General features: G+C 41.9%; 1 protein-coding gene across 1 annotated transcript in view; it reads right to left on the bottom strand.

Annotated features, from left to right (window-relative positions):
* The window catches only part of LOC141121597 (uncharacterized), a 40,973-nt gene extending 27,555 nt beyond the window's left edge, over nt 1-13,418 (bottom strand). The window contains exons 1-7 of the mRNA XM_073611246.1: nt 13,232-13,418; nt 6,912-7,026; nt 6,648-6,782; nt 6,438-6,561; nt 5,492-5,589; nt 5,172-5,402; nt 4,881-5,016 (exon numbers count right to left, since the gene is read on the bottom strand). Of these exons, the coding sequence (XP_073467347.1) occupies nt 4,881-5,016; nt 5,172-5,402; nt 5,492-5,589; nt 6,438-6,561; nt 6,648-6,782; nt 6,912-7,007 (820 nt within the window). The 5' untranslated portion in view covers nt 7,008-7,026; nt 13,232-13,418. The remainder of the gene's footprint in view (nt 1-4,880; nt 5,017-5,171; nt 5,403-5,491; nt 5,590-6,437; nt 6,562-6,647; nt 6,783-6,911; nt 7,027-13,231) is intronic.
* Between the last annotated feature and the right edge of the window lie 363 nt (nt 13,419-13,781).

Below are 13,781 nucleotides of genomic sequence, written 5' to 3'. Positions count from 1 at the left end.
AGCATTATCCAAAAAGATGGGTTGGCAGGAGTAGAAAAAGCGTTGCATGAGAACACTGGGATGAAACAACAGCAAATCAATTACATCTTAGAGGGGCTCAAGATGGCCATGGAATGCAAATATTTTTGGTACAATAGTAATTACTATGTACAAACGAAAGGTGTAGCCATGGGAGCACGGTATGCCCCCAGTGTAGAGAACCTGTTCCTTGATATGTGGGAAGAGGAATATATTTATGATCGTAAAATCCCTTTAAATCAAGATGTACAGGCGCTACATTGATGACTTGATCATCTTATGGGATGGAACATCGGATACTTTTGAGCAATTCCTTGAACAACTGAATGTCAACAAATATGGAATTACATTTACAGGAAAGTGGGACACCCAGAGGATAGAGTATCTAGATTTAGAAATCTTCAAGTCAGGAACATCTCTGTATACTCGCACCTTTTTTAAAGACACAGATCGTAACGGGTATATACCCGTTTCTAGCTGCCACCATCCAAGATGGAAGGGGAATATCCCAAAGGGCCAATTAATGCGCCTACGCAGGAACTGTGATCTAACGGCGGATTTTGAAAAACAAGCAGATATGCTTATTCAGAGATTCCAAGAGAAGGGGTATGCAGCCAATAATTTGGAAAAATTAAAACTAGAGATAATGAAAATGGACAGGAAGACTTTACTTAACAATACCAATAAGAGAAAGAAAGAACAAGGAGAGATTCTGTTTATCACAGGATATAACAACCAATATAAAGATGTGGAACGTATTATCAATAGGTATTGGCCAATACTGCAAGAGGATAGAGTACTATCAAAAATCTTACCCAGAAGACCTAAATTTGTGTACAGGAGAGCACCCAGCCTCCGAAACTATTTAGTACACAATGCTATAGACCCTCCGAAACAGGTAAAAATCAATAGTAGTCTGAAGGGATTCTACAAATGTCGAAGATGTTTACCTTGTAGGGTCAGCAAGCCACAACCTAGAAAGAAAGAAATATTCAAGTCCACAGTGGATCACAAACAATATAAAATAAAAAAACTAATCACATGCCAGAGCACGCATGTGACATACGTCATAGAATGCCCTTGCCACCTCCAGTACGTGGGGAGAACCACCCGACCTCTAGCTGTCAGAATAAGGGAACACATTAATAACATTAAGAAAGGGTTCCCCAAGCACCATCTATCCAGGCACTTTGATGAGGTGCATCATAGGGACCCCACAGGGCTTGTATTCTATGGCATAGATCATGTTGAAGACCACTGGAGAGGGAGCAACAAACTAACACTTATCTCCCAAAACGAAACGGAGTGGATCTATTGTTTACAATCTTTGGCCCCCAAAGGGTTAAATTTAGACATAGACTTAAATTGTTTCATAGCCAACCCGTAGGGGGGTGGGGGTGCCCACCTACCTACACTTACGGGAGGTCTGTAGATGTCTAATGGAATAACCATATAGAGGGGTCTGGGGGTAAGGGCCCATCCACCGGTTCCCCCCTTAAAGTAGGGATAAGGGTAAAATGCAGAAGGATAAGAAATAAGAGTCTCCTCTCCTGTATAACATTATAATAGAGGTGACCGTGCTAAGGTGGAATAGATTAGGGGTCCCAGTATTCATAATTTCTCTCCCCCCCCCTTTTTTTGGAGGTGTTTTATTCCTGTGGTTTGAATATAATTTGTTAATTTGTTTTTTCTCTCTTTTTTTTTTTTCTCTCTTTTTGATTTGGATATAATCCATTCTCTTGGAATTTGGATATATGCTCCACATAGGATCCTGTAATATCTTACCCCCTCCTCAAGGGAGATATATATATATATATATATATATATATACGCCCCCCTTTTTTGTTATAAACTCGATTAGGGCATATGGGGTAGCCTGTATATAGGTATTGAGATTTATTTCCTAAAATACCCCCGATATATATAATGCTAATATCAACCCCTCAGTTTAACACATCTAGCTTAATAGTCTGATCGTTGGAGGAAGAAAAAAATTGTTAGGGCTGAGTGGGGGGAAATACCTAGTATTATGGCCACTTTGCAATTAATTCCCATAAATTAGAATGTCAATAACCATTTAGGACATGGAATGGTAATACACAAATCTTACCTATAGGGGTCACACTTTATGTTGGTCCTATTGGTTTCCCCTATGACTTTTTATACAGGTCTATAGACTAAGTAATTGGTATATCCCAAATAATAATTTGAACTAGTTGGAAAACAAAACTATATGGAATAATCCTATCATTTTTGTATAAGAGCATAATGTGTTAAATATATATGTCTGCCTCCTGTGATGGTAAGCGGGAATATAAGGTTTCATACTTTACAATGGTTTTAAAAAACCCCTTAATCACATTGAGCCGGCCCGGCAGGAAAGGATTTGTAATTACATGCAAACTAATCCGCCCATGGGAGGAGCAATGCTGGAACTTGGTATGCACGCTTGTCTACATATAGCCGAGTATGAGGTACGCTAGCCACGCCTTTGATAACGTTGATGACGAAACGCGTAAGGCGGAGCTACGCGATTACGTCACACGCGGAAGTGGAAGAGAGTGTGGAACGCAGCTGAGGCGCACGCCGCTCAGCTGATGGTGTTGCGATCCACGAGCTCTCTCTGCGCTACCACTATATGCAGTGTGACTGCTTTTGCTTTGTTTTGATTTTGATTTTAAATTTATTTTATTTAGCCCGAGTTGTTGGGCATATAAGTTTTAATAAAGTAATTTAAAAAACGTAATACACTACGGGAGCCCTGTTTCCTTTCATATGTGGATGACCATACTAAGGATGGATTTCGAGTCTGGAGCGGGAGTACCCAGGAACAACCCCATTGGAATCTAGGACACCACACCAAGTTTTAATACTACATGCCTACTACTCCTGCAGGGGTGCAGGGAGCTGGTGAGTAGGGATCTTTGAGGGGGAGCACCGCAAGTCACTGGATAGTAGCTGGTTGTCTGCACGAAAGTCACCCATTATAAAGGACACTGCTGGAACACTATATATACACAATCTTTTTTTTTTTTTGTTGGAATTCTATATATATTTTTTTGCTGGAACTGGATTTTTTGTGCTGGACATATACAAATATATTTATTTTTTCACATGTGCATTTTAGACTTTCACAATCTTTAGAGTTTTATATTGTCATTATTAATTTCTTCACTAATCACCCATAATATATGGAGTACTGATACACCTCCCATCACCACAAAAAAATTTTTTGGGATGGTTGGAGGGTATTAAACACATGTTTTTTGGTATATGAGCCCTTACTCTCGAGGTAGGGAATAATAATTGATTCACTGTTTAATTGTAGAGGGGTCTTTATACAGATTAGACCCCCCTTTCTTTTCACTTTTATGCACAAATATTTTCGTGGTGAGCGTTTGCTCTCAGTTGCACATATTTACCACAATAGATACCCCATTAGAGGTAGCGCCACTTACCCCTATTCCAATAATTCATGATATGCAGGGTTTAACCTGCAAAACGCGTTATTGAATCAGTACAGTCGAACTTAATTTCTTATATGAGATGAGTATATTGATATACCAAGATTTGTCACCCAAAATTTGTACCAGAGCCTAAAGGTTTGGTATGGATTTTGGGGGATTGCCCTCCAAAAAAAAATTGTGAGGTTCCCCCCTAAAATTTATAACAGACCCTTATCTAAGCATACAGGAAAGTTGGACCTCCTCCTGAGCCATACCAGACCGCATGTCCCCAATATTGTGGGTACACCTTGTTTCCATGTTGAGGAGGACAAAGGGCTCTTCCCTACAACCTTTGCCTGGTAGGTGTTGGGTCTGTGAGTGAGGAGCTTTTCAGAATCTGGAAGCCACTTTTAAAGTAAGGAGACCCCAGATATATATCTTTCATTCATTGTGATTGATATGTATCCCTGGACAACATGATTGACAACAGTTCTACATCATGGGAAGTGAGTCTGTATGTTTATGTACTTAACATTAGGGGTACTCATTGGGGGGGGGGGGGGGGGGTTCTAGGAACTACCTTAATTTGAAAAGAGGCTTCCAGATTCCAACAAGCCCCCCCCACCTACAGGCCAGGGTTGTGGGGAAGTGGTCCATGTCCTTATCTACATAGGAAAAAGGCGCGTTGCCAGAGGGCTTCCCCTGGCAAGGTACACCCTTCATGTTGAGAGCATGTAGTCTTGTATGGTACAGGAAAAGGGGCGCATGCTCCCTTTCCAGGCTGCATCCTCAGATAAGGGACCTATACAGATTTTTGTGAGACCCCATGTTTTTTTTTGTATTTTGCATAGGGTTCCTCCTTGGTATCCAAACCAGACCTGACAGTTTAGTAGAAATTAGGGGGAACCGACACCAGTTTGTTTTTTTGGGTCCCCCTTATAAACCATACCAGACCCTTAGGGCCAAGCAGTAATGACTCAATGACATTTTACTTTACATCCCAGCAAGACTGTTAAAGAAGAATTCCAGCATGGTATATTATACATAGTAACATCACTCCAGCTTGGTCCAATCTAAACATGTAAAAATATATCATACCTGGAAACCTTTAAAAGAGTTCTATGTTAACATTTAGGTATAAGTCTGCTAAAAAGAAAAGGGACCAACCTCCAAAAGGCACAATCTGTGTAATCATATCTGTGCTACTGTGCCTAAGAGTCCATAAATTGTGTCTGCAGGAAAGAGAAGGGGGTTTATTTGAGAGAAAAGAAAAAAAAATCTGTAGGCCAGATATCAGTGACTATTATCAATCTATTATTGGCTGATATCACTCATCTCATCTCCCTCACTACTCTGGACCAATCAGTGTGCAGTAACAGAGCAGAGATAACAGAAGAATAATATATTATGGCTCACCTGTGCTGATCTCTGTAGGAGTGTCCTCCTCTTTGAATGACCTCATCATTCCAGCCTCCTCCGTATATTGCTGATCATCCCTCACATACGTCTCTTCTACTTCACCCTCAACTTTAATGATCATCAGATCTTCACCCTAAACCAACAGAATGGCAGAAAATAACATCTGTAAAATAGAAGTATTTATGATGTGAGATCACATAGAAAATATCATCTTGTAGAGTCCACACATCGTCTCCACATGTCAGAGTGTTCAATCACTTTATGTTCCAGACCCTCAACTCCACCCACCTGATGATGGTAAGGGATGGTGTGACCTTCCTGTGTGTAATCCTGGGAATACAGAGGACGGGGACATCTCTCTGGAGGGTTTCTGTAGCTGGATGACTCCACCATGTTGTCCTGGTACAGATCTTCCTGTCCTTTTAGAGACTCAGACTCCTCCATCAGCCACTCCTCATCATTCTCCTCTTTCTTTATATCTTCTTTAATATTGAGTTTGGAATCACTCAGGTCTTCACTCTGAATATATAATAAAAATAATATCAATTGTAACAATGCAGATAATGTACAGATCCTAATGATACTATCAGTGATTGTTCCTCATCTACCTGATGATGGTGAGGGATGGTGTGATCTTCCTGTGTGGAATCCCAGGAATACAGAGGACGGGGACATCTCTCTGGTGGGTTCCCATTACTGGATCCATCTGTAGGAAACACACACACTGACTGAATACATTGTTTCTATGTGTTTATCAGATGATGGGGGTGTGATAGACTCACCCAGGACAGAGGCTTTTGGAGGGGACTGAATGCTAACCTCTTGCCTACTAACCGTTGTGTCTGGTTTGTTAAGGGAAACCTTTGTTTCAGCTCTCCATGCCCTCTTATGTCTAAGTTACCCTTTGTCTATTAGAGGAACAGGGTGACAGTAATATTTATCAACAATATCCCTCAATAAAAGTATGATACATTAATATCACTGTATCAGAATGATGGAACCTTGTAAAAATCCCTGATTAATCAAAGCATTGCTTAGATATGGACTGCATGGTCTTCCATATAGGAGCCAGTCCGTCTGCTACTGGGGGGATCCTGCTATTGTGTGAAGGTGTTCTGTGTTTATACTTATGATAATGTGCATTGTAGTTTGTGAGCTTGGAGACGGCAAGTCTGACCTGGAAGGTCAGACCTCTGAGTCATCCAGGGGGCTAATTAACGTCATGTTTATAGTATATGTCTGTTGTTGTAATTATATTCCTGTGTGCAGTTTGTATCGTTAGGGTAATCTGATCTGAAGGAGGGAATGTCCTTCTTAAGTGTATGAAAGCCTGTATACTTGTTCAAATAAAGAGTTCTTATTCTGGTTTACTCTAAAACTGGTACTGCCTAGTTCTTGGGGTAACTTAGCCAGATCCACTGGTCTCGTGTTCCAGAAATTAGGAAGCGATATACTGACGGAAGCACTCAAGCGGAGTGTGGGACGTTCCATTACAGGGGGATCTAGGTGGACACTCCGTACTGCTCTCTCCTTTACAATAAAGTCTCCTCTTACCCGGTGATGTGAGGGGCGGCTGATTGTCCATCATGACGTCCTTGTAGAGATCCTTGTGTCCTTCTAAATACTCCCACTCCTCCATGGAGAAATAGACAGTGACATCCTGACACCTTATAGGAACCTGACACACACAATGATACAGTCACCATCCAGACACATCCCTTGTCTGTTACTGGATAATGTCCCAGAATTCCCGGCACCGCTCACCTCTCCTGTCAGCAGCTCCATCATCTTCTTGGTGACTTCTAGAATCTTCTGCATGTTGTGTCTCTCAGGTTTTAAGGAGTCACATGGAGGCACTGTGATGGTCATATGATCTCCTGACTTCACTGGAGGAAAACTCTGTATTCAGTAAAAACAATAATATCAGATCACATTCCCAGGATCCTCCTCACCTCTCCGGTCAGGTCTGAGTTTTATTATTAATAGAAATAAGAGTGATGTCATGTGACTTCCCAGAATCCTCCTCACCTCTCCAATCAGCAGGTAGATGATCTCCAGGGTGAGGTTTAGTATCCTCTCAGTGATGTGACTCCGGTCCTCCTCCATCCCCATTGATGTGGTCATGTGATCTATGCAGGTTTCCCTATAGACAGAATTACTTGACAAATTAAGCAACACCAATAAATGGGAGAAGACGACACCACGTTGAAGGTTGTACGTAGCTTTTATGTTGTGTATGGTAAGGTTCAAAACAAGAATATAACTGATCGGTGGAATGGCAGTGTCTGAGATAAATCATGTACAAGCAGAGAGGCACAGGCTGACAACACGGGACTTCTGAGAAAAATAATATGATGGAAGGCCTAAAAGATTTCATAATTGGTAAGGTTGAATAAAGACACTAGTCCATCCAGTTCAACCTGTGTACTGCACATCCAGTCTTTTAAAACTATCAATACTTCCTGCTAACACCACCAATTGTGGAAGAGCAATCCACATCCTTATCGCCCTAACAGTGAAAAACTCGTTATGCAGCTTAACTAGTTAGGGACCGGAAGGATTTGCCCCCTTAAAGAGGAAGTAAACCCTGATGGGTTTTACGTCCTCTTTTGCTCCCTGCAAATTAAAAGCATAATGGGCTTTTATGCATCGCATACTAGCCCATTATGTGACACTTACTTGCAAACGAATCCATCGCTGTCCCCTGTGCAGGCTGCGTCCATCTTCGCCCCTCTTCCTTCCGGGGGCCGCGGACTCCGGCTCTGTGACTGGCCGGAGCCGCGTGACGTCAATCCCGTGCATGCGCGTGGGAGCCGTCAGTAACGGCACACGCTGAGGGAAGAAACAGCACGGAGGTCCGTTTCTTCACAGCGCATGCGCCGATTACATCATCGCCGCACTACAAGTGAAATATCTCCTAAACGGCGCACGTTTAAGAGATATTTCCACTACCTATAGTTAAGCCTTATTCTGCTGGTACTGCACTGCGGTGCTTTAACTGACAATTGTGTGGTCGTGCAATGCTGTACCCAAACAAAATGTATGTCCTTTTTTTCCCCACAAATAGAGCTTTCTTTTGGTGGTATTTGATCCCCCCCTGTGGTTTTTATTTTTGGCGCTATAAACGACAAAACACTGACAATTTTGGAAAAAAAAAAAATATTCTTTACTTTTTGCTATAATAAATATCCCAAAAAAAGTAAAAAAAACAATTTTTTTCATCAGTTTAGGCCAATATGTATTCTTCTACATGTTTTTGGTATAAAAAAAAAAAAAAAAATCGCAATAAGCGTATATTGATTGGTTTGCGCAAAAGTTATAGCGTCTACAAAATAGGGGATAGATTTATGTCGTTTTTATTATATATATATTTTTTTTACTAGTAATGGCGGTGATCATCGATTTTTTTTTAGTGGGAATGCGACATTGCGGTGGACAATTCGGACACTTTTGACACTTTTTTGGGACCAGTGACATTTATACAGCGATCAGTGCTGAAAATAGCCACTGATTACTGTATAAATGTCACTGGCAGGGAAGGGGTTAACATTAGGGGGCAATCAAGGGGTTAAGTGTTCCCTAGGGGGGTATTTCTAACTGTGGAGGGAGTGTAGTGACTGGAGGAGACAGATCGCTGTTCCTAATCACTAGGAACAGCAGATCTGTCTCTCCTCAACTGACAGGACAGGGATCTGTCTGTTTACATTGACATTGATCCCCGTTCTGCCTCTCTCAGGAGCGATCGCGGGTGGCCAGCGGACACCGCGGCTGCCGCACGCACCCCCTAGAGCTGTTAAAGCGGCCGACCTACAATGATGGCGATTGGCCCAGGAGAGCCAACCTGTCGCAGTACCACTGCGGCGGCTGGACTTAAGGTGGTCAAGGTTAAACCGCTTCTCCTCCAGTCTCATTGTGTGGCCCTGTGTCCTCTTACACTCCCTGAGACTGAATAGTTTCCTCCCTACGCTGGAACCACCATAGAGGTATTTGTATATCGCTATCATATCTCCTCTCAAGCGTCTCTTCTCCAGGGAGAATAAGTTTGTAGTCGTTCCTCGTAATTGAGGTCCTCCGGTCCCCTTATTAATTTTGTTGCCCTTCTCTGGACTCTCTTCAGCTCCAGCACATCCTTTTTGAAGATTGGTGACCAGAACTGGATGGAATACTCTAGATTTGGCCACACCACATTTTTTTTTTTTTTTTTTATAGTTTTATAAATTGACAGGATTATGGTTTTATCTCTAGAGTAAAATCCCTTTTTATGCATGTTAATATTCTGCTAGCTTTGCTTGCTGCAGCTTGACATTGCATGTTATTGGTCAGTCTGTCTTCTACCAGGACCCCCAGATCCTTCTCCACCCTGGATTTCCCCAGAGGTTTTCCCCCCGGTGTTTATATTTTTAGCCCCCAGGTGCATTACTTTACATTTTTCAACATTAAACCTCATTTGCCATGTAGCTGCCCACCACTATTATTTTATTCAAGTTAAAGTTATCGCCCTACTAATTTTTGTGTCGTCAGAAAAAACTGAGATTGAGCTGTTTATACCAACCTCTATGTCATTTATGAAGAAATTAAACAGAATTGGTCCCAGAACCAAGCCTTGGGGTACCCCACTTACCACTCCAGACCAGTTTGAGTATACGTTATTTATCGCCACCCTTAGGACGCCCCCCCCTGTAACCAGTTTTCTATCCAAGAACAAACCTTATGGTCCATGCTTATAGACCGCAGTTTGTAAATTAAATGACTATGGCGGACCATATCAAATGCCTTTGCAAAACCCAGATACACCACATCCACAGGTCTACCTTTATCTAGATCGTAACTCACTTCCTCGTAGAATGTGAACAGATAGGTTTGGCAAGAACGACCTTTTCGTAAACGCATGCTGATTACAACTAATGATATTGTTTTCATCAGCAAATTCTTGGATATAGCCCCTTATCATCCCCTACAATAGTTTACATACTATCGATGTTAGACTGACTGGCCTGTAGTTTCCAAGAATCTCTCTGGCCTTTTTTGAATATTGGTACCACATTGGCTTTTCTCCAATCTGCTGGTACCATTCCTGTCAGTATGCTGTCCATAAAGATTAGGAATAACAGTCTGGCTATAACCTGACCAAGTTCTCTCAGGATTCTCGGGTGTAAGCCATCTGATCCTGGTGATTTATTTTTGTTAGGCTTTTCTGGACTCCGGCTTCTGTAAGCCACAAGAGTACATCTTGTGATGTGTTACTAACAATACAGTCGTGGTTGTTACACCCATTCTTTTACTGTGTAAAAACTGAGAAGAAGAAAGCATTTAGTACTGTTGCCGTCTCCTTGTTATCTGTAACCAACTTCCCTTCATCATCCTTCATGGGGCCCATATGCTCTGACCTCGCTTTTATAATGTTAATATATTTAAATCATTTGTTGGGATTTTTTTACTCTCCTCTGTTATGTGTCTCTCAGTTGCTGGGTGTACGAGGAACTAGCGAGAAGATTCTGGAACTGTCCCCTGTAACTGTTGTGTAATGTCTGGTGGTGGGAGGAAGTTTCTGGATTCCCTGCTAAGTAGACATACTGTATGCAATTTGTTTTGGTCCGAATCTAAATTCAGACACATTTTTTGGTTATTCGGAGAATCGGATGTATCTGAATCTCCAAATGACAATATCGACAAATTTAGTTGAAATTCATTTAGTTTCATTTATTCTTTTCCAACTAATTCAAAATTTTCGGAACAATTAGAATTCGAATTGACCGAAAATTGATTGACCGATCTTAATTCTCTGTGAAGAATAGCTGGTTGTTAAAGAATGGGCCGCCAAGCCGGCTACGTCCTTAACAACCAATGGCTCATCCGCTGTCAGTGGGTTTCCCGCTGACAGCTGAATGTAAACAAAATAATTGCCAGCAATTGAGAATTCAGAAAAAAAACTGTGTGGGTTCCCCCCCTATCCATACCAGGTCCTTCGGGTCTGGTATGGCTTTTAAGAAGAATCCCACGCCAATGTTTTTTAAAAAAAATGGTGTGGGGTCCCCCCCAAATCCATACCTCACCCTAACCCAAAAATGCAAGCCAGGAAAGGGGGGTCTGCATCACACCTCCCCCCCACCTGAACCATACAAGGCCACATCCCCCTAACATGGAGGGGTGCTTTGGGGCACCTTGTCATGTTGATGGGGACAAGGACCTCTTCCCCTCAACTCTGGGTGGTGTTTGTGGGAATCTGTGGGCGGCAGGCTTATCGGAAACTTAAGGGGGCCCCCAGATCCAGGTGGGTTTTTCAAATTTTTATGTCGCATGGTATTTGTGCAGCAGTTTTTCAAACGCAATTTTTGGGGAAAAAAATTGACGTTTTGGAATTGTAATGCAAAAAGACACAACACATAACCCAATTTTTTTTTGTAAAATATAAAAGATGACGTTACGCTGAATAAATAGATACCAAACACTTCACGCTTTGACATTTAGTGCACCCGAGCAACAGCGACAAACAGCATAAATTTTACTATCCATAGACGACACTTTAAAAGCCTTTACAGGTTACCATTTAATATCTACAGAGGAGGTCTGGTGCTAAAATTACTGCCCATAATCTGATGTTCGCGGTGATACCTCACATGTGTAGGACGATTGCTGTTTGTGTGCGTGCAAAACCAAAGCACGTGTTTGCCTTCGCATGCAAGCACTGGAGGACGGGGCACATTTTTTTTTTTTTTTTTACACTGTTGCTATAATTTTTTTTTAATCACTTTTATTGCTGTCACAAGGAATGTGTCAGGGCTGGGCTCAGCCCTTCCTTCTCTGAACTGCCCGCTCAGCTGTCGGCAATTGCCAGCTCCCATCTCTCTCCACAGTTACTCAGCTGTTGATGATATCCTGCTCATCGGTCCTGCCTACTTAAGCCGTCTAGTCCAGAGGATCTCTGCCTTCGCCTTGGTCAACATGACAAGAAACTATCTCCTGCGTTTCTGTTTAAAGACTTGCTTTGCTGACATCCCTTTCCGCTCCAGATCCTGTTTGCTGTTCCACTACATTGATCCCTGACTTCTGGCTTGGCTGACTATCCGTTCTGGTTACTGAACTTTGGCTATGTTTTGACTACGTTTGTTCTTTTTACTTTTATTATTAAACGAGTGTGATTTTAACTGTACTTCTGTCTCTGCCTAATTTCATGGTTTCTCACAGAATGTAAACATTCTTATGACATTAATAGGCATGTGAAAGGTCCTCTTTATGGAGAGATCTGGGGTCTATAAGACCCAAAATCTCCTCTGTACTTAAAAGCATTCAAAACACCAAGATCAGATTTTTTTTTTTTAAAATGGCGCCAATGGTTTTTTCGATGGCGCCGGTGGTTTACTATTACAAACAGCCGATCAAAGCCCATTCCGGCTTTGTTCGACTGTCCAGCCAGCCAGCGTTGCTCGGATCTCCCGGTGGGACGGGAGAGACCATGAGAGCCGCGGAAGGCAGAAGGAGGGGGCGTTGTCCCCTCCTGCTGCCTGTAATAGCAATCGAGAGGCTGGTGAGCCGCTCCAATTGCTATTACAAGAGAGCAAACCATTGGCTCTAAAAAAAAAAATGGTTGGAAAGTCCAGCAACGTACAAGTAGATCGCTTGAGGGCAAGTGGTTAATTTGACAGATTCAGCTCCCCTTGATTTCAATAGGGTTTGGGGTTGGCATTTGAACTTCTTTGAACAACACTGGAACCGAACCCAGGGACAGTTCATCTCATCCCCAGTGAGAAGGTGAGACACCTCTAAAATGAAGAGAATGTTCCGACCCTGCAAGTGTGGAAATGTTCTGTTCCTGAAGGGGTTAATCTAGGTTTCCACACTATATATGTGTGCATCATCATCCATACCTCCCAAATTTTTGAGATGGGAATGGGGGACACCTATCAGCAAAAGTATCCAGGCATAGGACACACCCCCTGCCACGCCCCCTTAAAGGAGAATTGTACAAAAAAAAACAAAAAAAAAATACAAGATTGGTTAAAGCCACAAGTGCTTTTTTACTACTATTCCTTTATATTGGCTTTTGGAATTTACAAATGCAGCAATTTAGAAATTGGATGAGAGGTTTAGTGCTGGAAAACACTTTTTGATGGATAAAAAAGTGCATTTTATATACAACTTTATAGATCAGACCAAAATGAGGGACAAATGAGGAGGAAAGAGGGACAGAGGGACATTGCTCCAAATCAGGGACAGTCCCTCGAAATCAGGGACAGTTGGGAGCTATGCATCATCTGCTGGAGATAAAAGACATCACAGTGACTATGGAGGAAGAGGACGGACATGACGGGGGGGTTACTGGGTGTAAATAGAAAATAAGATCTTATTACCTCCTCTACTGCCACTTCCAGCAATGTCTTCTCTCTACTTCCTCCCGACTCACCTCTCACCCGGAACTTCCTGTCTGTACCTGACATCACTTCCTGTCTGTTTTTCGTAAATGAGATTGCCACCTTGTGGAGCTCAGATGAACTGCAGCACTGGGAAACATTTCATAGTGTGAACACGGCCTTGTCATTGTTTTCCAAATATTTATTTATTTATTACTGGTATTTATATATCGTTTATTATATTTATATTATTATATTTATTTTATATATATATAATTATTTATTATATATGTCAATTTACATAGCACTTTACACATATATTGTACATTTACATCAGTCCCTGCCATCAAGGAGCTTAAAATCGAAGGTCCCAACCTCGCATTCATATATACACACACTAGGGCACTAGGGCTAGGGTTGCCACCTTTTCTTCAAGCCAAACCCGAACACTTTAGCGGCGCACAGCATTTTTTTTTTTTTTTTGTAGTATACACTATGCATATATCCTAATCTAGGGTGGTCCTTACTCCTGCATACAATACAGAATATC

Source organism: Aquarana catesbeiana, unplaced genomic scaffold (genome assembly GCF_042186555.1).
Source record: "Aquarana catesbeiana isolate 2022-GZ unplaced genomic scaffold, ASM4218655v1 unanchor226, whole genome shotgun sequence".
In the NCBI taxonomy this organism is placed as follows: Eukaryota; Metazoa; Chordata; class Amphibia; order Anura; family Ranidae; genus Aquarana; species Aquarana catesbeiana.
The sequence above is the reverse complement of the archived record's forward strand: the minus strand, read 5'-3'. Positions and strand labels throughout refer to the sequence as shown.